Source organism: Callospermophilus lateralis, chromosome 4 (genome assembly GCF_048772815.1).
Source record: "Callospermophilus lateralis isolate mCalLat2 chromosome 4, mCalLat2.hap1, whole genome shotgun sequence".
Classification (NCBI taxonomy): domain Eukaryota; kingdom Metazoa; phylum Chordata; class Mammalia; order Rodentia; family Sciuridae; genus Callospermophilus; species Callospermophilus lateralis.
In genome coordinates this window covers 130,080,137-130,107,465 of record NC_135308.1, presented here as the reverse complement: position 1 = coordinate 130,107,465, position 27,329 = coordinate 130,080,137, and the positions used below count along the sequence as shown (strand labels likewise).

General features: G+C 34.0%; 1 protein-coding gene across 4 annotated transcripts in view; it reads right to left on the bottom strand.

The window, feature by feature from the left end:
* Positions 1-27,329, bottom strand: part of Otogl (otogelin like) — a 124,159-nt gene that overhangs the window by 23,646 nt on the left and 73,184 nt on the right. For 2 of the 4 annotated variants that reach the window (XM_076853147.1, XM_076853151.1), the window contains 13 exons: positions 26,381-26,537; positions 25,608-25,634; positions 20,291-20,458; positions 18,360-18,638; positions 14,762-14,879; positions 10,356-10,435; positions 9,975-10,043; positions 6,079-6,152; positions 4,333-4,510; positions 3,936-4,078; positions 3,475-3,498; positions 3,290-3,382; positions 1,995-2,184 (listed from right to left, as the gene is read on the bottom strand). In XM_076853147.1, the coding sequence (XP_076709262.1) occupies positions 1,995-2,184; positions 3,290-3,382; positions 3,475-3,498; positions 3,936-4,078; positions 4,333-4,510; positions 6,079-6,152; positions 9,975-10,043; positions 10,356-10,435; positions 14,762-14,879; positions 18,360-18,638; positions 20,291-20,458; positions 25,608-25,634; positions 26,381-26,537 (1,600 nt within the window). The remainder of the gene's footprint in view (positions 1-1,994; positions 2,185-3,289; positions 3,383-3,474; positions 3,499-3,935; positions 4,079-4,332; positions 4,511-6,078; positions 6,153-9,974; positions 10,044-10,355; positions 10,436-14,761; positions 14,880-18,359; positions 18,639-20,290; positions 20,459-25,607; positions 25,635-26,380; positions 26,538-27,329) is intronic. The other 2 variants (XM_076853148.1, XM_076853149.1) reach the window with 1 other exon arrangement.

Sequence of the window (27,329 nt, the reverse complement as noted above, 5' to 3'; positions counted from 1 at the left end):
ATCCTACATTAACATATAGTTTTCTTAAAATCCAAGACTGTAAGTTATAAATATATGAAGTAAACATTTTATTCAAACATCAAATCTTAATCACCAAGCAGGTGCATCAGGATGAAAAAGGCTGCTGCTGCTGCAGATATCTCATCCCTACAAATATACAGGGTTCTGAGGGCAATTAAAAGGGAAAAAAACTCCACTTCATGCAAAGTAACTGCTAAGAATTTAAGGTGAGACTTTTGAAGAGAGAGGTAATTTCTAATACAAATGTGTTTCACTGCAACTTCATCCATCACCCCAGCTGACTTCAGTGTTATATAGACTTAGATGTCAATAAAGCTTTTTCCATTATGGTGTCCATGTTCAGTTTGGATAACACTCTTGTTTACCTCAACTTTTTCAGTTGGCATCCAACCTGGTGGTTCTGACACCACTCAGATGACCCTTTAACTATCAACCTTTCTCATACTCTGAAAGTCATGGAGTTTAGACCATGATCCTTGGTAGCAAAAAGGTGATCCTAGGAGATTCCTTTTCTACATTGCTTAGTTAACAATTCAGCTAACAGAGTATCTGTCTCCTTAAAAGCAAGAGCTGAGAGCAGAAGAAGAAAAGAACTATAAAAATCAAACAAAAATCATATCATTCAGAAGTGCTAAATCCATAGCAAAAAATCAATTTCCAAAGCCTGAGTTGTTAATGATAACTATTGAACTACATAAACTTAACTATTTCCACATGATAAATTTAAGTCACTGCTGAAGTCCATGACAAAAAAAACATTTTCTTTTGTTAAGGAAATAGGCAAATCAGTTTAACAAAACTTTCTACTAGATATTTATGTTTTAAAAAAGAAACAGTTATTTCATTTAATTTTCTGAGGGCAAGAACTTGCTTAGTCATATTCATTTTTGAGTTTTGAGCATCAAAAATAATATCAAACACTCAGAAGGTAATGGAGAAACTTTTACTGAATGTTTAATGAAGTTAAAATTGATGTATATTTTACAAATTACCATTTATTGTCTGTTATGTAAGTAACACTGTAAGCATTCTACATTAATTTTTCACATATAATGCTATCAATGAGAAATATTAAAACTTAAAATTTACATGTAATAATTGTGCAAATTTATGTATACAAGTTGATATTTTTATTTCTGCATGTGATCTTGAAATGATATTACTGCACTAACTAGAAAGATGAGGAAACTGATCTCGTAATAGGTACAGAAAGTTGAATATAATTTCTGTTCACCTTTCCATAATGATCTTGAAATGATATTACTGCACCAACTTGAAAGATGAAGAAACTGATCTCTTAATAGGTACAGAAACTTGAATATAATTTCTGTTCACCTTTCTAGGAGACACAAGAGCCAGTACTTTTAAAATTTGTTATATGCCCACAGATATATTTGGTTTGTTTCCTTTGACTTTTATATCTATGTAACATGTTATAATATTAAGCCTAGGTGTAAAGGTACATGTAAGTTGTATACATCATAATCAAGCTGAGACATGTATTCAGAACATTGTATTCTTTCAATATGACATACATTTTCCCTGAGTTTAACCCTTACAAAAAGGAAGAAACAAAGATTTTAAGCCTGTGACGTTTCTATGCTTTATTTTTATCAATTACCAATTAGGACAACACTAGTACTATCTTACTAGGGGTTGTTAGAATAAATTGAGTTAAAATATGCCTGATACTTTATTAATTCTCAATAAAGAAGAGTTAGTAGAAACATAAAGTATTATAGTAATAATAATAGTAAACATTCATTCCATGAAATACACAAGCTGAACTGTTATTTCTTGATTTCTTAGCCCTTTATTGAAAGCCACTGCTTTCTTCAAGTATTCACATGGGAAATTGAAAGTGAGTATCACAACTCAAGTCTGAACAGTGGGCCAACAGTGTTCAAAACAATGTACTGTGGGCAGGAAAAGAAATATTAGAAGAAATAAAAGATCTTAAGATCAGCGCTCACCACAAAGTCCTTCTGTATAGGATGACAAGTTAAACCGAAAGCTGAAGTGAATGTCTATGATTCCTGTAAGATGAGCCCACTTGATGATTAATCCAGCTGGGGTAGTAATCATGTACATAGAACCAGAATCCTCTATGAACAGTTCTTGATTTGAAAAGGGCAAAGGAACAACAATAGAATCAACTTCTACCTAGAATAATATAAATACATCTGTTAGGAAGGTATTTATTTAAATACACACTAATCAAATTCAGGACAATGCAGATTATTCCATTTATTCTTATTTAATATGGATTATTTTTTAAATGTTTAAAATTTTATTTATCTAGCCTAAGGGATATCTGAATAAGTAAAAACAAAAAGAGAAATAAGGAAGGCTATTTTTTTTCTTCCCATTGTTGAATGACAATTGGCTTTGTATGCACAAGTAACTTAGGAAATGAAAGACACAGTAGTGACAATACCTATCAGGAAATTGGTAACTAGATGAAATATCATCAATTTCAGATCAAATTAAAGAGAAAAGATTATTTTTATATGGACCTATGGACCTATGCTAACTGATGGGATTATTTTCAGAAAGCCTATAACATCTCAGCCAATTTATGTAAAATCTTTACACATCTTTTTCTTACACTTTAGAGAGGACAATTTAGATCTGAGTTAAGAACCCAGCTCATAACTCACTCTTACATACTAAACATACAGTTCTTATGATAAGGGTCTTTCGTTCAGAAGCAAGTGGCTCCTTTTAAGCTTATTCATAACACATTGTTCTTGTTTCATTTACTACAATAAAGTTAAATATTCTTTCTTTTTTTCTCATTTTAGCAATCAATTATTCATCAAAAATTTAGTGATATGAACAGTTCACAACCAGCCCTCCCACCTCTTATTCTCTAAGTGGTTTTCATTCTGCTCCCCAGGGCTACTGCTCTTTTCAACATTATGATCCCGCTTCTTCCCATCATTTCCACCTTGTCTGATTTGAAACACAAATATTAACTCTGTTATGAAGAAGCTTGGTCATTTGTATTATCTGAGGGGCATTAGAATGTTTAACAAGGCCCTTAAGTTAACCTCACAGGAAAGAGATATATGCAACAGTTGGCACATAAATGGAGATAGAAATATAATATTAAGAAACACATTTTTAGGCTTCCCATGAAAAGAATGATTATCCATAAGAGCAATGAAACTGCACTGATACGTTTAATTTTCCTATTTTTCCAAATGTTTTCATATAATTTCTTATTTCCATGTCATGTAAAGAAAATTTTCAATTGAGCTCTTACCTTTCTTGCTACCCTATTGACAAGAATTTTATTTACTGATGTTGTCACATTTAACTTCTTAAAACAAAGTCCAGAGATTCTTCCAGAGGAAGCCTTATTTTGAAAAAAAATAAAAATTAAATGAAGTTGAACATAATTTAAATCATAAACAGAATGAATTTATTAAATAATTTGCAAATACTCACTAGCTTTTTAAATGAGTTTCCATTCTGAAAAGAAGTACAGACATAATTTTTAAAATTTTTAATTGCTTTATTTCATAGTATTCAGATAACGTACAACTAATACATCTAAAGTATATAATTCAGTGGTTTATAATATGCTCATAAAATGGTGCAACCACAAACCATTTGAAGATACATTAATCATCCCCAAAAGAAGCCTTATACCCATTAGCAGTGATTCCCACTATCCATTCTGGCCAAAAAACACTTTTAAAAGAAATTCATTTCTTGACTTTTAAAAACATCATTTAGAGTAATATGATATGCCTTTAAATATATTTACATAAAACACTTTTATTTAAATATCAGAAGATCAGTATAAGGTTTCAAGCACCTTTTTATTCTTAAAATCTCAAATGTTACAATATATCTCAACTATATATTTATAAGGAAATGACCACACAAAGTGAATTAGGACCTACCTGATTCAAGGAACACTTTTCAATATGAACAACTATGATCTCCCCAGGAATTCTTACTAAGATATAAGAAGCCATACTATATAATGCAGCATTGTTTCCATCAAATGTAATAATGCTCAGTTCCGACAGCATGGAACATCGACCTAAGATAAAGTGATGTAAAGTGGAATTAGTCTATGAACTATTTGTTTTTAGTAACAGCTGCTTTAAAAAAAATCTCTTAACTTAGCCTTACATTTGATAAGAAGCAACTCAAAATGTCACTTACTGTAAACCAAAATTTTTCAATCAAATGAAGAAAGCTCAAAAACAAAAATGGTATGACATGATCAGTTCCAAAAAACAGCAATCTCCCCTGGTTAAAACTTTAGCCAGCACATAAGAAATGCAAACTTACAAGGACATTCCCACTCAGGACAGCAGATATCAGTGTTCACTTGAACAGGTCTTCCCCGGAAACCACAGTCCGGCATTTCCACTTCTTTTGGGCAATTAAGAGACCAGTTGTATAATGTCCATTCCAAATTAAGGCATATATATTGGCTACAGTTATATACAGGATCAAATTGCTGAGGCTGTTAATAGAAGAGAAAAAGTAGTAAGTTTTTCCCTATTTTCAACTAATATTCTCAGTTGATGTGTTAATTTCACAATCCCATTGCCTATAGTGTATATTTTAAATTTCACTATAAGTTTTTGTTGATGTGTCCTCTCTATAATATTCAATATGTACTTAATTTAAGCTTTATTTTAATATTGATTTAGTGTCAGGATTACCCATACACTCAGACAAAATAAAGTCCTTTCATACATTCTGAGGTTAGCATTTGGTAAGCAAATTTGTATGATGGCAGGCAGTCTTACCTATTATGTTATGTAGAGCTAGTATATGAATATAACTTCTGTTCATGTTGGTTTAAAAAAATCACAACTTAATCCTACCCAAATATCTCATTAAAAATTCATATGTGACATTAATAGCACATGGTTAGTATAATTATAAGTTAATTTTAATATACAGTTTAAAACTTTCAGATAAATATGAGTTAAAGCTTTCAAGTTCATAAATCATGTTCTATTTGAAAGTATGATAATAATTATTATCTTTTTTTGGAGGGTGGGTATCAGGGATTGAACTCAAAGGCACTTAAACACTGAGCCACATCCCGAGCCCTATTTTGTATTTTATTTAGAGACAGGATCTCACTGAGTTGCTTAGTGCCTTGCTTTTGCTGAGGCTGGCTTTAAACTTGTGATCCTCCTGCCTCAGCCTCCCAAGCCGCTGGAATTATAAGCATGCCCCAGCAAGCCTGGCTTTATTTTCTTATTCTTTTAATGTTAGATACGTTCTTGTCTCAGGGTAATCTCACTTGCCAGCCCCCTGTTTGGAACATTGTGTTCCTGGTCCTCTGCATTGTCCAGTCTCTCAAATTCTTTTGATCTTTTGCTCTAAAGTTACTTAGGTAACTTTACTGATTAGTCAGTAAAGATTTTCTAACAAACTTATTGAAAATAGTTTCATTACTCTCCTGAACAGTGCTTTTTCTAACATTTTAATGTGACATATTATGCTTACTGGCAATCTCAGAAACTCCATTATAATGCAAACTCCATAAAGGGAGAAAGTTTGGCCTGCTTTTATACTTTACCAATAGTAGCTAACCAGTTCTTGGCCAGAAATGGTGCTAAAAAAAATATTGACTAAATAAATAGCTAGTTTATCAAAATGAGTGTCATATTTGAAGAAGATATTTGCTCAAGTATCAGCTGAGAAAACTATTAGCTCTAGGGGCCAATGACTTTTTATCTTTATTGGTTGCCAATATATTGTTATCATCTTGCATAATGTCTGGCATATAGTAGCTGCTCAATAAATATTTTATGAATGCCTGATGGATGGAGAAGGCCACACTAGATGACTCTTTATTAGGAAATCACATTTAAGTTCTTACTTAAATTTTGCTTTTACTACTGTGACTATAACATAATTAATAAGAATTATCTGTCAATTAAGAAAACATAGTTGTTAAAATATAATGCATATTATTATCATTATCTTTTAGCAATGATAAACCCAAAGAAGTTTAATGGTATTTGAATAGTGAAACAAGAGCCAATGCTATAAGGAAATAAAAAGTCATACCTCACATTCCAAACCTGTTGTAGGCATTAGTGTGTCAAATACAGTAATGTCTGAGGGGGTAATCATTTCTGGAACTATTGAAAATAAAGATGAAATTCATTAGTGGAATGGTATTCATCATGCATGGAATACATGTGACAGAAAATGTGCTAAGGAATTTTATATAGATTATTTCATTTTTGAAGGAGATTACAGATACGGAAACTAAGCTGTTGGGAAGTCAGTTTGAAAAGTGACAAGAGCAGAGTTCTAACCAGGAATTCTGATTCCAGAGCCCTGGCTTTTAGTGCCCAGTCTAAAAACGCCTTCACTGTTTTAGGGTTAACACAATTGTTCGAACAGGTAAAAATACCAGTGGTGTCTCCAGGCTCAGGAGTTACAAATCTTATTGCATTTTCAAAATTAACTAGAGAAGCTGGTCCCTTTCCACTGGTGGAACCTTGGTGTGTTCCTTGCAAGCAGAATAGTGATGCTTTGGACAACATGGGTGGGTGTGGTGAAGGAGTGGCCAAGAAAAGGGAAGGCACAATTGGCAGATACATTTGTAAGGCACGACAATGCTTTTACCAGAACTTGAGAAATCTCTAAAACATTCAGTCGAAGGACTACAGAAGAGACAAGAGTAATAGAAGAAATTTTCCCACACTGTGGTTACAATGTCCATCATTGATAGTATTTAGAAACATGATATTTGTTTCCTGATGCTGCTGTAGCAAATTGTTGGTGCTGCTTAAAACATTATTTAAAAACCAGCTTATTATTTAGCAGATCTGGGGATCAGGAGTGCTAAAACTGAGGAATCAACAAGGCTGTATTCTTTCTGGAGGCATTAAAGTATGTGTTTCCTTCCTTCAATTTCCATGGGCTGCCTGAATTCCCTGGCTTGTGCTCCCTTTCTTCACCTTTTATAACACTAACTTAATATCTCCAATACTCTCTTCTCTGATTCTGTTGCCATCTTCTCTGATTCTAACGTGTCTCCTTTGTGGATAATTTAGGTTAATTTCCCCCATTTTCAGATTCAGTCATAAAACTGATGAGCATCTTTACATCAACAAAGCCCTTTGCCATGTGTGGTCACATATTCACAAATTCTGGGGACTAAGACCTGGACATTTTGAAGGGCCATTACTCAGCCTACCACAATGACATAATAAATAACTTTTACACTTTGGGTTAAATAATTTCTATAGATAATTCCCATGTTTGTTATTATTTTCTAGTTCCCAAATTGAATAATAGATAAAGTACAACAAAAATTCCTTGGTCTTAGGAGCAAAGTTCATGATACATGTATTAGATGTTGTATTGTGTACAGAGCATGATATTTAATAGACTTAAATATGTTTATTTCCATTACCACAAACTTTCAGGCAAAGAAAGACAATACAAAGTTCTAGTACAATACAAGCACAAATTCATGGAAAATTCTAGTGACTGGGAGGTTCGGCAGTCTCAACTGTGAAAGAGTACATTGTTATCTAAAATAATCAAAGGATTATGAGAATTGTCTGGATATACAATAATAGTTAAGATGTCTTGACAATTACAGCTTTAAGTAAATTTTGAAATTGAGAAATGTGAGTTTTCCAACTTTTGCTTCTCTTTCAAGATTACTTTGGCTATACTACATTCCTTGTAATTTTATATGGCTTTAGGGTCAGTTTGTCAAGTTCTGCAAAGTACTAGCTAGGGTTATGACAGGGATTATATGTACCTATAAAACAAATTTGAGAGTATTAGTATCTCAATATTAAATCTTCAAATCCATTTACTTTAACTGCTCAATAACTTCAGTAATGTTTTGTATCTTTCATTGCAGATTTAAGTCTGTATTTCAACTCTTTTGCTAAATATATTCCTAAGTATGCTATTCTTTTTCAATGCTTCTGTATATAGAATTATTTTCCTTTCATATTGTTCATTGCCAGTGTATAGAAATACAGTTGATTTTTTTAATGCTGGTCTTGTATTCTGCAACTTTGGTGAACTCATTTATTATTTTTAATAGATTTTGGCAGATTCCTTAGGATAATATCTCTTTCTATCTATCTACCTACCTATCTATCTATGTCATCTACATATAGAAACAGCTTTACTTTTCTTATCCCTGAGGGTCATGAAGTATAGTTACGATTAAATAGTTTTACACATTTGCAATACATGTTAAATATTGATTGGGGGGGGGGGTATCAGGTCAAAGTAGACAGCAGCACTTAGAAGAATTAATAATCTATGCCCTGGATGTTAGAATATGCAGTCTTATTTAATAAATTTATTCCCTCCATAGATTGAACGATGTTGGAAAATTATCTCTGCCCCCCCAAACATGCTTTTACAAAAACAGAGCAATTGTTAATCTCTACAAGGGTGATAACCCCATTCTCTTGTGGCTCTTATAAGGTTTAAATGTATGCCAAGTATTTAATTCAATGCCTGGTACATAAGTATTCAATGAATGTTAGCTAATAAGAATAATTGTACTAGTGATGCTTATAGTGAGTCCACAATTTGAAAAATGTCAAAAGACTCCTAAAGTCCTTCAGTAATTCACTATTGCCTTCAGGGAAAAAAATTACAAGTTTTTTTTTGCCATGAACCCTTTACCTAGCCCCCTAATAATCTCTTTCATCCTATTTCTTGGAACTATTCCTCACATGCCGCAGGTTCAAGACATACTGACCAGCTGGATGTCTCTTTATGTGAAATATTCTCTATCATCCAGCTTTTACAGTTATGTTACCATCTAGTTACAACATATTTCTTCCTACAGACCCCCTACCTTCTGTTACCCTTCTGAAACTACAACTCCAAAATAAATACAATGCCTCTCCCATGTGATGTTCCTATGTTCCTTGATTGTGCTACAATCATGCCAAAGTGTCCATGGGGATTGATTACAGACTTCCCACACATACCAAAATCTACAGCAATTAAGTTCCTTATATAAAAAACACAGTATTTTCATATACCCGATACACATCCTCCCACATACACATCATCTCTAGATGAATTCTAATACCTAATACAACGTAAATGCTACACACACACACACACACACACACACACACACACACACGTATAACACATACGTTATACTGTATTGCTTAGGGAATAATGACAAAGAAAATAATCTGTATGCATTCATTATATCAGCACGGATGCAATCTTTGCTACCAAATATTTTTGATCTGCACTTAGTTGAATCTACAAATGTGGGACCCACATATACAGAAGGTTGACTATACTTTAATACACTGTGACTATTAGCTATTCGGGGTAGGGTTGTGATTTATCTGCCATGCCCTCAGTGCCAGAACAGTGGCTGGACCCACTCAGTGCCAGGACAGATGCTGGCACAGTTGATGCTCAATTAAAATGTGTCCAATATAAATATCTGAATTTGAACTTTTCTAGATAATAATTCCAAGAAAAATAATGTGATTAGTTTGGCAAGCCCCAGTGTCACTAGATTTTATTAAATTCTTTCCTGAAGCAAGTTTCATAGTGAAAGAGGGAGGCAAGGCTACTAGAGCCTAGGACAGAACACAAAAAAAAGGCAATAGAGGCTCCAAAGGAAAGTTGAATTACATCTGCATTTCCTTGGAGCCAATTCAATCACTATGCAACTTTAAGTAGGATTTAGAAAAACCTAAATTCTGGGCAACATGAGGAAAATTCTAGTAGAATCTTAGTAGTATTCTAACTAAAAGAGTATGCAGACCCCAGTTGTAAGAAATGTGACATGCTGAGCCCATGAACAATTCCTTAATGAAGCAAAAGTACCTTCTGGGTTTTCTAGTCAATGGGATTATCCTAATGCCTGCAGCTCTGGTAAGTGTGCCAAGACTTACATTATGGAATGCTCATTTTACTGTCTAACCTTGTAAAGATACCTGAAAACATGGATAGAGAAAGCTCACCTGGTGGCACTAAGGCTGGCTCTGTGGGAATCACAGGAATGCCTACAAAGAAACAAAAATGCTCTTCTTTAATTTATATTTGTGTATAGTAAGACCCACATAATTCACACAGGGCTTTTTCCTTCAAAGAAAATGTTTTGGAGGAAAAAAACAGGAGGGATGTGAGAGGTAAGATGTACATGATTTAGAAAGTAATTAGGAATAACACCATCACAAAACCCATGGAAAGTATATTTAAAATCTTATAAGAGTTTATTGTCTAAAACTTCTGATTACAACCACCTGCTTCATAGAGGAAAAAAAATATTCATACTTTTCACTTGTCAGAGTAAATTAAGCAAGGTTCACACTTACAGTCTCCTGGATAAACACATTTGAGCGTGACCTCATCAAGGATCATATTTTTAGGGCAGTAAGGCAAGCATCCTTCAACCCTTTAAATGGAAAAAAAATCAAATGAGAAAAATGTAAAATGCAAAAAATAAAAACTGCATTGAATATACAAAAATAAGATACAGCCTTCCTAAAATTCTTCTGTCCCCCTTGTCAACCTCTGAGGAGAACTCCACTTGCCCACTACTCCATCATACTTCAGTTTACAAAATCACAAGCAAGTAGATGATAAAGAATCATTATGATTAAGGCACAATTTGAATCCAGAACATTCAAAATATACACTTATATTTGAGGCACATTAAGGCCACATTCTATAAATCATTGGAAATACAGGAAAAAATTATTGATATGCTAATCTATATTAGTTGTGTTGTTACTTTCTATTCCTAAATTCCCCTACATCTAAATGGACTGACATGATCTTAGACTATCCTTGCCTTCAAGATGTCTGTAGGTCAAAAATAGCATCTTCAGTGGTTTTCCCTGTCTATTATTAAACCTACATTCATTAAAAAGAGAATCCAGACCTCTGGTGGAAGGGATGGAGACAGGACAGGGTTGCCTGTGAGATCAGGGCCAGGGAGGGTCAGAGGCTGTATTCTCAAGAGCATTGGTGTCTGTGCCCCACTGTGACAATCCCATGGGAGGAAGTGGTTATATATGACCCACAAGAGCCCCAGGACATTCTTGCATGGTAAACATCTCCAGTCCTTTCTGTAGCACTGATGCCAATGGGTAAGAGTCTCAAATTTCAACAGTCCATGGGCTTGGGCCTGTGGACCAAATTCAGGAGAGAACACCCAGAACAGTATTCTACTAAGGAAATAAAGCCAGAATAAGAACTGAGGTTACATTTCTCTCTTGTCTAATTAAAGTTCAGAGTCCAATTTATTCTGAGTCTAAGGAAATAAATGTGATCTTTCAATAATCAAATCTGATTCTTAGGTTCATACATTCTACAGAAAATTAATGCCAATATTATTATAAAAAGTCTTTTTAATCTACATCTCAAATACACTATCAAGTTATAATAATAATTTTAGTATTTTATATACATTTCCTTGGGTTGATCTATTAATAAAGAATTTGGACAAAATGGTCAAGGCTGCTCCACTGCGGATCAATATGACCACTAGAGGGCACTGTTCATGCAAGCAAATTCAGGCAACACTAAAAACCAAGGAAAACTCTTTTCTATCTTGTTGTAGAATGAGCCTTTATGAGACAAAGTTAGCAATCTCTTGAATACCTCATTCCTATTAATTTTAGTGTGGGTGTGGACCTTATGATTAAACCCAGGGGTGCTTTACCACTGAGCTAAACCCTCAACCCTTTTAATTATTTTGAGACAAGGTTTTGCTGAATTGTAGAGGCTGGCCTGGGAATTGAGATCCTCCTGCCTCAACTTCCAGAGTTGACAGGATGACAGGAGCACCAACAGCCATGGGTTAAGATATTTTTTCTTTTGGTATCAGGAGTTTAACCCAGGGATGCTTAACAACTGAGCCACATCTCTAGCTCTTTTTATATTTTATTTTTGAAACAGGGTCTCACTAAGTTGCTTAGCATCTTGCTAAATTGCTGAGGCCTGCTTTAAACTTGCAATCCTCCAACCTCAGCTCCCAAGATGATGGGATTACAGGTGTGCATCATTATGCTTGTTATAATAATTTTTTGAAACATAAATAGTTAGCTTATAGGTGACCAACTGCATATTTCATAAAATGAATTTGAATAAGTTTTAACAGGCATATAATCCTATTCTCCTCTAAATTTTATCAAGCAGAAGGAAAAAAAAAATAACATTACTGATTTTTGGAAAGACTGCAGCCAGTAGGTTACCACTAAGTGAAGTCACCTTTAAATTTTTATGCAGCTCGACTATTTTGCAATGATTTTGTACCCATAAAAACCACAGCATACTCTTAAAATATTTTCTAACAACTACTAACTTAACCCCTTTAAAATGTCTTTATAGTCACACATACTAGGTTTCTCTTTATTTTGTCATACAGATGATAATGTACTCCACTTCTCACTGATAAATATAATGCTTCAGATACAGAATCATTCTTAGAATACATCTTACGTATGGAAGTAACAATTTACATTGGCGCTCTAGGGTGTGCCCCTGGACATATTTTCTCATGAAGAGTTCTCATTTTCACTAGATATTTTTATTTTTAACACTTGCTTTGTGCCAGAAACTGAAATCACCGAGAAGAAGGCTGTTGGGGACACGGAGGAGGGGTGCAGGAGCACAGAAGAGGCATGGCTCCACACTTGAATGTTCAAGGACAAGGGGCAGGGGGCAGTTGTTAGGCCCCATAGCACAGGGCAAGGACACAGAGGTAGGGATGAAGGTGGAAAGGAGAAGCAGCCTGGCAGGGGTGAAGTTTCCTGAGTCTTCTAACTATACCCAAAGACAAATAGCTGCAGGCCAGTAAGCTGGGAGCATTAAGGAACAATGTTCAATCACCTCAGAGATTGATCATGTCACAAAAAGAAATAAACTAGCCAAATAACACTTCAAAATATAGCTCAATTTCTACTAGAATGTCAGGCCAGGTGTGTCCTCTGCTGTCTTCTCCCAGTGTGCCCTCCCAGTGATGAGCCTCACTGTGGGGCCATTATGGTACCCCTGCCTCCTGATACTTCCCAGAAGAAGCAGGAAAAAGACTTGTGAATGTGAGTGGTCCAAGCAAAGGATTAGGCTTCTCATAGGAAAAAGGGGGGAAAAAAGGTTGTTCTTATTTTAAAGGAAATATAATTTCCTTCCCTCTTCCATAGAATTTGACGCACAACAGGGCATAGTGGTTCAAAGCATGGTTTCCCTGCTTACAAACTGTGTGACCTAGAGCAAATTGTGTAGCTTCTCTGTGCCTCAGTTAGTTTTTTCCTCTGCAAATGGAATGAGATTATGCCTTTTACAGGACAGTTTATATCCTGCTGAAGCACATAATATGCTATTTGTTACATTTACTTCTCGAGACCTCATTCCATTGTACTGTCATTATCTGCCTTTGTCTCTGAGTGCATTCCTCTCTCTAAGGATGTTCTGGAAGGCTGGTGTTCACCAAGAGTAAAAGTTCATAGATATTTCATGTAAAATGATGCTTTCAAAAATATTCCCTCCTCCTAATGATCCATTTCCCTGTTCCCCTTTACAGCAAACTCTTTGTTTAAAAAAAATGCTAGTTACATTCTCTGATTCTACTTTGCTTCTTTCTAGTATCCAGGTCACTAAATTCAATGAACAATTTTCAGTCTCAAATGTAATATCCTCAAAAGAAGATTCTACAATTTTCCTCTAAGCTGATCCTCCTAACATTGTTCTTATCTCAGCAACTGGCAACACAGTATTCTATGAGATCAAATTATATGAAATTACCAATAGTTGACCAGTTTTGACTGCAAAAGTGGCAGCTACAAATGGTTTTACCCAAAAATGCTGAGGCCAAATTTGAGTCCTTAATTCTTCCTCTCCTCACTCATATGAAACTCACCAGCACCCCCTGTGGTCCTAAATTTAAATTACATCCAGAATCTCATCACTTCTCTGATGCCCAAGGCTACCAACCTAGTCAAATGCCCTTCTTCCGTTGTCTATGTAACTAACCAGTTCTTCCCTGTCCTGTCCTCCCACCTCCATCAGCCCATTCACAATATAACAGCCAAACTAATTTTTAAAAATATAAATAGATCTTGTGACTCCCCTGTCCAAAATATATCAAGCCTTCCTGTGTTACTCAAAGTCCTTACAACAGGCTGCAAGGCCTCATCTGATTTGCCTACCACTATGGTCTCTTCTACAACTCAATTCTATCCACTTTGCTCCAACAATATCCTCCTTGTTAATTCTCAAATACACCAGATATGTTCCCATGCCAGGAACTGTTCTTAGATCAGATTCCTTGCTTCCTTCCCATCTCTGACCAGATGTCATTGTCAGTGTATTCTTCTCTGACCACCAAGTTAATCTAGCAAACACATGCACACACCTTATACTCTGTCTCCCTCACCTTCCTTTCTTTTTCTCCATGACACCTTGTAATCTACCAGTATGTTTCATTATATACTTACACTTGTAATTATTTTCTGCTTCAACCTAATAATGCACAGGCTTCATGAGCGCAGGCACTTTTATCTATTCTATTTAATACTGTATCCCTGGCAGCAAGAATTCCTAACACATAAAAGACCCTCAACAATTGTCTTTCATCAAAATAAAATAAAGTCATGAATTAGTATATTTTGTATACATAAATTTTCATGAGAATGTTTTAAAATCTAACACAGAATTTACTGAGACCAGAGGACTGTAAATATTGGAATTTGCTTAATTAGTGGTAAACATTACTTACGGTGGAAGAAATTTACACGCTAGTGCTTCAGGGTCACTGCATGTTTTAAAACAGGGAGAGGCACAAGGTTCATATCTCCATTCACACATCCTCCTGTAAGGCACTGCTGCCTGGATTTCTGGGGGAAAAAATGTTTAGACTGTATCAATTTTTTAATGTACAGCTTAAAAACTAATAGTTTATGATATGAAAGCTATTGTATAAAAATATTTTGATGGCTTGATGACCAAAGCATTTCTTGCTCAGATAACATATCTAAATATTAATCTATCTTCCAAAGAATTTTAAAAAGAAGGGGTTGGAAGAAGGAAAGTTCTAACTCTTCTTTTCTACATTTAATGAGTTTTCACTGATTTTCATATCAGAGCAAAGTGCCAACCACTTGTTTGCAATTTAATTTTTGCAAAGTAAATTTTTTCCATTATTCTATTTTATCCTTGCTATAACTCTTTTGTGTACATATTATTTCCAATATCAAAATGAAGAAATCAAGGCTTCAAGCCACAAAGAGACTTGCCAACTTCAAATAACTAGGAAAATGGCAAGACCAAACCCATGGGTCATAACCACAAATCTGGAGTAAGAATTTAGTACCTTGCCTCATACATGATATTATTTGAATATGAAAAATAAATGAATGGATTTTAATAATACACTTTTATAGTTATAACACCTGCCTTGATTGAAGATTTTTTCTCCTGTAAGCTGCCAATACCTTCCTCTTTTTACATCCTAGAGAAGCCCCTCAGTAGCAGTTCAAAATTATCTCTGAACAAAAGAACGTAGAGGGGAGAAAATTCAAGACACTTGTATGGTTCATGGACTTGGGATACAAAATTCAAGTATGGTAAAGAAAATAAGACTTCTTGAAAAGCAACTATTCTTCTAAACTAATCTTGAGTTCCTGAGCTCATGGATCCTGAGAGAGAATTAGTTCTAGGACAGAGATTAGGGCATCCCACCATAGTTTTCTAGGTTTAGGAAGCCCACAAAAATCAGTTTCTGAAATTCTGATGATGCCATTGGCTGCAGTTCTCTGAGTCATAAGCAGGCCTGCTGGGTCTGGTTCTAATAGAGTAAATTTTTAGAGTAAAGGGAAAACAGAGGCTGGTAAACTTCAACTTTTAATTTTAAATAAATTCAAGTAAAATGATCATATGTGATCTATGCAATGAGGTGTAGGCATGTCAGTGACTTTTTCTCAAGAGCACATTGCAGAAGGACAGGTCCCCAGATGACCTTAGCTGGCTCTCACCTGCAGTTATTACAATAAGTGTACAAAGCTCTGAGAATGTACCCTTCTGAGATAAAGAGGAACTGTCTGGACAGCCCAGATTCTGCCTCCCTCCCACCTAAAAGAGGAAAATTTGTCTCAGCAATGCCAGTGGCCCTAGAGAACAGAATCCAGAGTGGACTGCATTTGGGGTCCCTCAACTGAAGTGCAGCTTCATGAACAAATAAGACACCATCTGCCCTTGACAATTTTCCTAAGCCTTGGGGCACTGGTTCACTGAGGACCCTAGGCTTCTGTTAATTCTTGCTGCCTATACAAAAGTAATAAAATTACTCTGTTGGACCTCTGTTTTATCAAACTAGAACTAAGAATCCAAGTGGTAGGAGTTTTGGAGTTCCTTTTGCCCGGCTTAGAGACCCTCACCAGGGTAGAACTCTGGCAGCTAGATTCATACAAGACTTCCCGCCAGACTTAGAACCTTTGATGGAATACAAGAACTCTATTCAATAGGCAAACTTTTGAAGCCAATTTGAATTCTTTTTAATCCAAAGATTTGAGAAGTTTGCAAGAACTTACACACAATAGAAAGGGGTTCTTCCTCTGAGACTACTTCTGGGGGTTGAGTTGGTTAAGATGAAATAATTTGCTTGGGAGACTTAAGGTGGAGTCAATCTCTTGGATTTTGAAAACAGAACATGACTTTTAAATATTGTATAAAGAAGTGAGGTTATTTTCTGAAACTCTTTCAACTTTTATAGACCTCTAGCAATTTAATTGCTGTAAGGCTCTACAGAAACAAGATCCGGCTTTTGCTAAACTAGGGAAATTCTCTAGAGTTTCAATAGAACCAGACACCCTTGAAATCAAAAGATAGAGATAAACATCTTGTCCCTATCACTGACAATGAAACTAATCAGAAGTTGTCTTCTAGGAAAGAAAAAGTAACAAGTAGATACTAACACCAGGCATCAAGAAATGGTGAGTTCTAATCCCAAAGTCCAGACAGTACTGGTAGAATACTTGGTGTAATAGCCATAAATCTTTCTTTAGAGTTGTTCTTATTTATCCAGTTCTACAGATGAATAATCTGATGGATAGTTATATTAAGAAACTTATTTAACAACATATAACTCTATTTATATACAGCAAAAAAAGATTCTACCATTAAAAATAATCAAGAAGGTAAACAGAGAGCCTACAGAATGAGAGAAAATCTTTACCACCTGCACCTCAGATAGAGCATTAATTTCTAGGATATATAAAGAACTCAAAAAACTTAACACCAAAAAAAAAAAATAACACAATCAATAAACAGGCTAAGGATTTGAACAGACACTTAACAGAAGAGGAAATACAAATGTCAAAAAACATATGAAAAAAATGTTCAACATCTCTAGCAATTAGAGAAAGGCAAATCAAAACTATACTAAGATTTCATCTCATTCCAGTCAGAATGGCAATTATCAAGAATATAAGCAACAATAAATGTTAGTGATGATGTGGGGGAAAAGGTACACTCATACATGGGTCATGGGACTGCAAATTAGTGCAACCACTTTGGAAAGCAGTATGGAGATTCCTTAGAAAATTTGTAATGAAACCTGCATTTGACCCAGTTTTCCCACTCCTCAGTATATACCCAAAGAATTTAAAATCATCGTACCATAGTGACAAAGCCACATCAATGCTTATAGCAGCTTAATTCACAATATCCAAGCTATGGAACCAACCTAGATGCCCTTCAATAGATGAATGGATTTTTTAAAAAGTGGAATAAACATTCTTTTTTGTTATGTGCTTTAAATTTTTTATATTTGCAAAATCTATCAAATTAAAGTTTTTTATTGAGATATTTGACTAATTATACACACATACACACACAATGGAATATTACTCAGCTATAAAGAAGAATGAAATTATGGTATTTACAGGTAAAAGGATGGAACTTGAGGGTATCTTGCTAAGAGAAATAAGCCAATCCCCAAAAAACAAAAGGCCACATGTTCTTTCTGATATGTGAATGCTAACCCGTAACAAGGGTGAGTATGGAGGGGAATTATAGAAGTTCATTGATTAGACAAAGGGGAATGAAGGGAAGGGGGGAGGAATGAGAATAGGAAAGACAGTAGAATGAATCAGACATAACTTTTCTATGCTTACATATGAATACACAACCAGTATAACTCCACATCATGTTCAACCACAAGAATGGGATAAAAATTGCAATGGGTTGCACCCCATGTATGTATAGTATGTCAAAATACACCCTACTGTCATGTATATCGGAAACAACAAATAAAAAATAATAAGTGTTCTGCATACTATAAATTCTCTATTCTATTTTCAGAGATCTTGGAAACATACCTTCTATGCTGAAGCTACTTGACTGTTTGAATTCTTCAGAATCATCATATTTTGATGCTTTGACACTGGAGTCTGAGAATGTGATGAAAAAGCCCTTCTTGCTGTATAATTCAAATGCACTGTAACCAGGAATCCAGAGGCTCTGATGGTGGAAAAATGTTGCTCTCCGATGAAAGGCTGAGTTTGCTTCCCACAGCTCCAACCTAAGAGCGTCATCATTGTGGACACACAGAAAATAGTTGGGTCTTTCAGCAGATTCCAAGGAGACAAGTGCCAATGCTGTAAAACACAGAGCAGTGTTTTGACAACTCCTGGGAGTCTCGGGAGGAGGCAGGTCACTAAGCACATGATAAGTACATGATGCAATGTACCTATTAACTTGAAAAAATACTACCATGCAACTGCCATACATATTGTCAATTTCAAATATTTCAGAAATGAATTCTGAGATCTCTAAATGAAAACATAGTATTTTAAATGCAGTGATTAGCAATGATAGCTTTCTTCACCCCAAAATCAATCTTGAGTGACTTGCATTTTTCAAATAATTTATGAGGCCTTTTGGGAGGAAAACAGAGCTATCAACGAGGATTCCAGAATACACAGTTACATGCAAGGAACTAACTGGAAGTATATTTGTATTTGCAAGTTTAACATTATTAAGTGCACTAAATCTACAAACAGGTAGATTGGATGATAGAAAACAGCGAGAAAACAAAGAAATAGATCAATTTAGAAACTTCAATCATTCTGTCTTCTTAATGAGTGATGTTCTTGCAAGACATTTTTCCGCATCAAGTAAAGATTATTTACCCAATATTATTGTTTATTTCCCAAAAGATGATTGAATGACTAATGAGCAATTAGGCTTTACAAAATATTGTGGAATGAACATCCTTTTTTGTGCTTTAAATTTTTTCTTTATATTTGTAAAATCTATCATATTAAAGTTTTTTAATTAAGATATTTGACTAATTTTCTGAAATAAACATTATTTGGATTTTTCTTTCAAGAACATTAGTTATTGTAAATCATAAAATGAAGAACTCTATCATATTCAATTTTATTTCAAAGGCACTTATTGTGTGGTAAAAATCTACAAGTCCCTCTGGTGAACACTGGAAGATTCAAAGAAAAGAGAAACTTTTGTATGAAGAAAAAAAATGTGTCCAACATAAATTAAAACTTCAGAAAGTGACAGATACTTCAAAAATTTTCTTTTTAAAAGAATTCATCCTAACTGGAGACTGGGAAGACTTCTTGGAATAAGTAAAATTAAGTTGGATTCATTGGACTCACCCATTGAAAAATTTATTCATGAACTTAAACAACATGCCATGTGTGGTTCTAAGTAAAGTACATAGTAATAACAACATAGTCTAGCATCACTGGGCTAGAGGGAACCTACTACCAGTCAACTAGATACCAAGTACAGACCTGCAAGTGCAACCAGTAAATGTAGGGCCAGGTTCTAATAACCAAGGACAGAAGAGGCTCGCTAAGAATCATGTGCTATTTCAGTGACTGTCTACATTCTGATATATACACTTGTTATTTAACTTCTTTGATATCAAATACATTTTTTCTTTTACTTTGATCTGACATTAAAATCCTTGAAATGTCAGGAATTAGTGGATGGACTTTCAAAAATTTCAAATTAAGTTCTGTCATTAACACTGAAAAAAAATGTAAGTTGTGCTTTATTAGACACCAAAAACTCAAAACAAATTGCTGCTCTAAGAAAAATATGCCACTAGATAAACAAATTATTTTACATGCAAAACAGATAGTGTTTCATGGGTTAATGTCATATTTGTACTCTTAAGAAAAGCTAGAAAAATATCCAAAACATAAAATTCTCAAGTATTTGCTTAATGAATAATGAAAACCTGTAAATAGAAAACTAAATTAATATTTTCAATTATACTTACATGATGCCTTCTCTTTAAAAAGGCCTGGCGTGATCATAAAATTAAAAAATAAGTTTCCATGCATACTACTTCTTGGCAAAGAGAAAATGCTCCTACTAGTCATATTGGCACCAAGAATAAGGCCACTCTGTCCATAACTTGCCAGCATATATGGTCCTTCTCCAAGCCCTACATAAGTACAAGTAGGAGAATTACAAATTAGCATAGGATTTTATAATTTCAATCTATTATTTCAATAAAATGTTTTAATAACAAAAAAAACTCCAAAAATGTTGAACAACTAAAAATTTATCCCTAATAAAATAACTGAACTTTTTTTCAATAATATACTTTGGAATATATCATACATATATTTACAAATATGTAATCTGGAATATATAGTAAATACACATGAATATGTATACATATATGTGAAAATACATATATGCACATGTTTCTATCTCTGTATATGTCAAACAGTATTGGATAGACGATTGACTTATGCTTTCTGAGCCTCAGATTTTCTCACCTATATGAAGAAATTTGTCTAGGTGACTTTCCATCTCTAACATTTCAAGATTCTAATCTATCCCCAATAAACAAAATAAGTTTAGCTGTATCAACAGCCACATATTATGACAGTCCTCCAAAAATCATCTCTCCTTAGTGCCAATGCATTAAAAGAATGCATAGTCATAATAGAAAACATTTTATTGCTCTTGGAATTACTTAATTTCACCAGTGAGGTATATCTATAAAAAAGAGAAAGTAAGACTCAGTTCAACCAAGAAATCAAAGGTCTTTACACTTAAACTACTATTTCCCATGCACTTAAATAGTTCCCAGCCAGAAAGAAAATATTCAATCCACTAAAAACTAATTAATATAGAATCAAGCCTGAAACTCAAGAGTGATTTTTTTTGCAAACTTCATCTTATAAAGATAAGTTATAAGTGACAAATTATTTCATTGCTATTCAAAAAATGTGATTATATTTTATGATGAAATAAGTTTGACTTCACCCCAATTTCTATGTCATTTAGTGTTCTTAACATAACTGAGTATTATAAAACTTTGAAGCATCTTCTCAATCATCAAATATTAAATTATATAATTACTGTCTGTATACTTTTAACAGATATATGTGCATGAGTATATGCTTGTGTGTGCAATAGGTTATTTTAAATGTCAATATACCTGCACTAGATTATATCATAAAAGATTGTTATTACTCTTGATATATTTCACTTTCCACTTCTCTCATTTTTATCTCAAGCACAATTTTACCTTCTCAGCACATCCTGAAAAAGAAGGAAAAAATTCAACAGATGTAAACAGGGTTTTTCTCCTTAAGGAGTGAAAACCAGGCCTGAGGAAAGGCAAGAGGGGAATTAGATTGGAGGGATAAGTAGTCATCCAAGTAGGAAGAGGAATGAGGATCAAAATTTCCATCATGCAGACCAAGAGGAGGAGAAACTCTGAGGACAATTTATGTTCAAGGGTTGTTCCTTTCACTAACTTCATCTGGTACATGTCACCATGGAACAGCTGGGAAACACACACCATAAGAACAAGAGTCTTGCTGAGGACTCAGATAATTTGAGTAGAGAAGGGGACTTGAAAACCTGTTCCCACACCAAGGTGTAGCTGAACAGTAACACTGAAGAGTGTGCCTAGAGCCTGCAGCAATGCAATCACTTCCCTATTACAAATGTACATTACACACAGTGTCACATTGTGAGTCAACACATAAAAGAGCCAAAGAAATTTAGACCAAATGTTTTCACTACCTAATGACTAATTTTCTAGAAAGAACAAGAGCAAAATAACAACATTAAACTCCCAAGATGCAAATGTACTTCAATTTATAAATATGCAAATTGTGTAAATATGTAAATAACATATCAATAAGTACATAAATGTGTAGGTTATAATGAGATACAAGGCAAAATGAAGAAGTCATAAATATAGCAGTCACGTGAGTGCTTGGAGCACCCTCAAGGACACTCAATTGAAGAATGAGAAAGGAGATGGACTGCTGAACAAAACCTCCTTTCACCCTGTTGCAGATGCCTCTACCATAGCAGCCCCAAGAGACAACTGTCATGGAAGAAATCCATTTGTATAAAAACTTAATGCTTTAAAATTGACTCCTCATTCATGGGTACCTGGCCTCTGGAATATTTTCATGCATTTTCACTACCAATTCAGAAACAAAATTAACTGACCTTATCATTATTTTTTCTGCAGGGAGAATATAATTTCACTATCTACTAAAAGCAATAATTTCCTACAGTGATTCTTTAAACACAGCAATAAGCAATTCTATCTAATAAAATTATTCTAAACTTTAAAAAGTTGCAAAACAATTTTACCAGGATATCAAAGTCCTTCCTCACCTACAACAATAACAATAATAAAACCTTCACATTCTAAGTAAATCCCATAATAATGAACATGAATATATTATGTAGAATCTTTGTGCTCAGGATTATTGAAGTAATCTCTTCTGTAACCTCTGAATTCTCCTACTATTTTAAAATTTTTCTTCCACAGAATAATTGTTTTTATATATTTCCCTTAAATACATAACTATCTTAATAATAGTAGCTGCTGTGTGGTAAATAAAGAAATATCAGTAATAAATGTCCTAAGAAAAGTAGATAAGTTTACGAAATAGCTGTGACATTGTTTAGAATAAAACAAATCAAGAGTAGTCATTTAAAACCACTTTCTTTTTATGATTATTATCAAGAGCCTCCACAATTCTATAATCTCCTTTAATCATCTGTCTCTACTGCAATGCTTTACAAACTCTTACTCCACATGACACATGGATTACACTTTATTACTTTGATCACAGTGCCCTGGCACTGCCCTGAGCCTACCAGTGTTATCATGAAGGCCAAATGCCTAGCGTTCACCTTCTGATATGATCAATCTGGTTGTTTAAAATGGAACTAGAAGAACTGGTTTAAAGAATTCTCTAGCATATTAGAAAACAGAACCATCACTAGAAGTGCAGCTGACTTGACAGAAGGCAAAATGTACCGAGTAGTAAGCAATAGTGATTCAGTATGCAAAGAAAATTCTGACTCTTTGTGTCCAATGGTCTGCAAAAGAAATGCCAGAAAGTACAGAGGCACAGATGGAGACCTTCACAGCAGAGTTGTATGAGATAAGAATGTTTCAGTGAGGAAGTTACTGGAGCATTTTCTCAAGTCAGTGTGTGCGCACACTATGTAGAACATGAGATTAAAGTATATGGTGTTCATCCCTACAACACTACACAAGGTACACAGAGGTCAGGCTCATTGGCTCTGAAGTGAGATTGTTTACAAGTTCCAGCTAATCACATTTTTAGCTATTTAATCTCTTCTGCCTCAATTCCCTCTTCTGTAAAGTGCTAGTAATAAAATAATAACATATTTGGAAGTTTATATGATATATGAAAAGTAGTTAAGACAGCAAAAGCTATTTCTATTTTTATTGTTGCTGTCATTAATAGGCAATCAATTCCATTTTATTTTTGTATTTTATTCATTGTACACAATTGCAGCACAACTTTTCATTTCTCTGGTTGTACACAATGTAGCGTCACTCCATATGTGCAGTCATACATGTACCTAGGGTAATGATGTCCATCTCTTTCCACCATCTTTCCTATCCCCATGCACCCTCCCCACTCTTCCTCCTCTTTGCCCAACAAAATTCCCCCAATTTTTCCCATGTCTCCTCCCCGATTTCATTTTAATCATGGAATCCAAAGGACTAATATAGAGTGTTTGTGTGCATTTGTGTGTCTGCTTCTGTTTAAAATCTTGAACAAGAAATATTTTTGGTTAGAATTTCTTTAACTACTACAGATTTTTTTTTGAATATTGGATTCACCTCAACTTTCAAATTTCCATAGATGTAATAAAACAACCAAATGCTAAAATTCCCTTTTTATTTTTAACTCATGATCTCTATTTCTGCAAATGTATCTAACCTTCATTAGACACTTATAGTTGACAGATCCCTCCCTGGCTTAAAAGTCATCCAAGTGCCACAGTTGCTTGATTTAACTTCTCTATAACTACCATGTTAACTTACTCATCCATCCATTGTGAATTTAGAGTTTGTCCAGTTGACAAAATGTACCTTCCTAAACCATCTCACTTGTCTGTATTAGGTTTTGGTGGCTATTTAATTAAATAGGTTTGATAAGAAGCAGACTCTGCTATCTTCTGGCATTTTCACTGAGGATATGATTCTGTCTCTTCTTACTTCTATGTCTTAGCTTTAGGCAGCAGACCCTCTCAGATTCTCATCATTAATCAGGATGCTTGGTAAGGCTAGATTTTCATTATCGTTCTATCAATAAGTTTCCATTCTGGGGTAAGTAAATTATTATGTTTTCCTATAGTGGTGGCAAAATAAATTCTTTATGTTATCATCACATTAATATTGTGTTTGATTTCTGCAACAAAAAAATGGATTACAGTCCTAGTCTTATGCTGTGCATTTGATCACCAGAATTTATCCTTCCTATCTAACTGAAACTTTGTAGTCTGGACCAATACATATCTCTTGCCTTCCACATTCACCCCCTACCGCCCAGCTCTGATAACCACCATTTTGCTTTCTAGTTCTGAGTTTGACTATTTTAGATTTCACAAATGAATGAGATCATATGGTATTTCTCTCTCTGGCTGGCTTATTTTACTTAGCATAATATCCTCTAGATTCACCCATTTTGTTATGAATGACAGGATTTGCTGCGATTTTTTAAGGCTGCATAGATTAAAGAAAGGATTTAAAATGTTCTCACCACAAAGAAATGATAAATATTGAAGTGATGAGTATGCCAATTGGACTGATTTTATCTTTCCACAATGTAGACATGTATCAAAGCACCACACTCTATACTGTAAATATGTATACACACACATAATTATTGTCAATTAAAATGAAATTTGAAGATTTTTAAATAATGCCCATATTTATACATAGGGGTTAAAGGTATGTATTTGGTGTATGCCTTTTTATTATTTTTATTTAAGAAAAGAATCAGCTCTACTTATTTATTTATATTATACAAAAACTATTTGTTGAAAATCTCTTAGTCCTGAGAACTTAAGCTACGTACTGTTTCATTATTTTTTCAGGGATAAATTTTAACATGAATACTCAGAAATTTAGATAAATTATGAAATTTAAAATCTTTTATAAGGTTCTATACCAAATTATTAACTACTTATACTGAGTTCACTGTACAAATTGTTAAAAAAGTTTAAATCTAAAAACATATCTAATAGAAAAATATAGTGATATTCTTTATTAAAATGTCACATACCTTCATTGTAGTATTCACAATCAAGTGCTAAAAGGGAAAGAAGAATAAGTGTTACGCTATTACACTATAAGAAACTGATCACTTAACCTATAAGGCCATTTGTTTATCAATAGCCACAAGAAAGATCATAGAATGACATAATTATTTAGGAATTTCCTCTGAGTGAAAAGGGTTACTTAAGGTGATATGTTGTAATTAACTAAATTTCATAAGATTATTTTAAAGGTAGGCAAATGCACCTAACAATATAGAAACTTCAGCTACAGCTGTTCAAATGATAATCTATTCAGATAGCTAAGAGCCTACACAAGTAAATAGTCAAATTGGAAAGCAAATTAGAGTTTCACAAAACATACTCTATACTTATATAATTATGTCCAAATAAACCCCAATATTACATATAACTCTAAAGCATTAATACAAAAATCAAAGATTAAAAATCACATTTGGTAAAAAAAAAACATGTTTCTTATGATCAGAATAGTGACATTTCACAGGTGTAAGGGAACTGAAATCATAAATCATAAACAATTTCTCTGAGAATGAGATCTAATTCATACTTCAAATGTTGCAGAGACAGCAGCCAAACACAACAGAAACATTATCTCAAATTTCTGCTGTAATAATTTGTGATTGTCAAATGAATATAAAAGTTCGGTCATCTAAAATTAATTCCATTTCCATAAGTTCCATGGAATTAGTTCTATGATAAAACAACTAAGATAGAACTTACTAACTTTTCTACCTGACCACGTTCCAAGTAGGGTACTCACAGCACACCGTGGAGGATCTCCAGGAGACAGACACCCCTTCCTGACAGCACTTGTAAGCATAGGCTGCTACATTAGTGCATAAACATTCACAGTCCCCACCAAGATTACAGTTGCACGTGTCTTCATGGCAATTTTTGGCAAAAGACGTAACATCAATCTGAAGATGAAGTGGAACATGACATAATTTCAATAAGTGCTCTGATTAAAACTCAAAAGAAAACTGGTACACTTGGCATTGGCATTATAAGCTTAACACTGCCACCTAGAGTTCTCATTATCTCAAATTTCCATGTTGCCAAAAGGAAAAAAGAATTTAGGCAAATGTCATATCAAAGAACTAGAAGACAAGTAATAAGAATAACAAGTAAAATTACATCATCTACAATATAACATATTAAGATCTTATATTATTATTTTTGGAAGTTTAATGTTTCATTATTGGCATATTTGCCTGGTTTTTTAAAAAATGCATGTTCAACAACTTAACATTTGTATTTTTACGTGATTTTTTTTCTTTTAATCTTCCTTTTAGGCAACATCCCAGTGACCACAAAAGGCAACAACAATTTCTTTAAAATTTTTCCTATTTACTTAATTGTTTTATTTTCATTGTAATTGTTAAGTAGCTAACAAAAAATATGATAAACCCACAGCAGTGGATTCAAGCTTTACAAAATTCTATTTTTCACCTCAAATATTATTAAGGACAACAAATACCATCAGATATTTTTCTTGAAGCCACAGACTTGTTTCACTTATCTTCAAGAAAATATCTTTCAAATACCCTTGTCTGATTAACCAAATTTGTCTATCATTTGTTCTTTCAAGTAAAAATGATGTTCTGAAAGAAAAGCAGCTAACTCAGCTCACAACTCAAAAATCACACCAGTGTCTTCCGTGAGACAGCTAGCATGTGGGTTTTGCAGCAGAAATGTTGCTTAATTTTTAC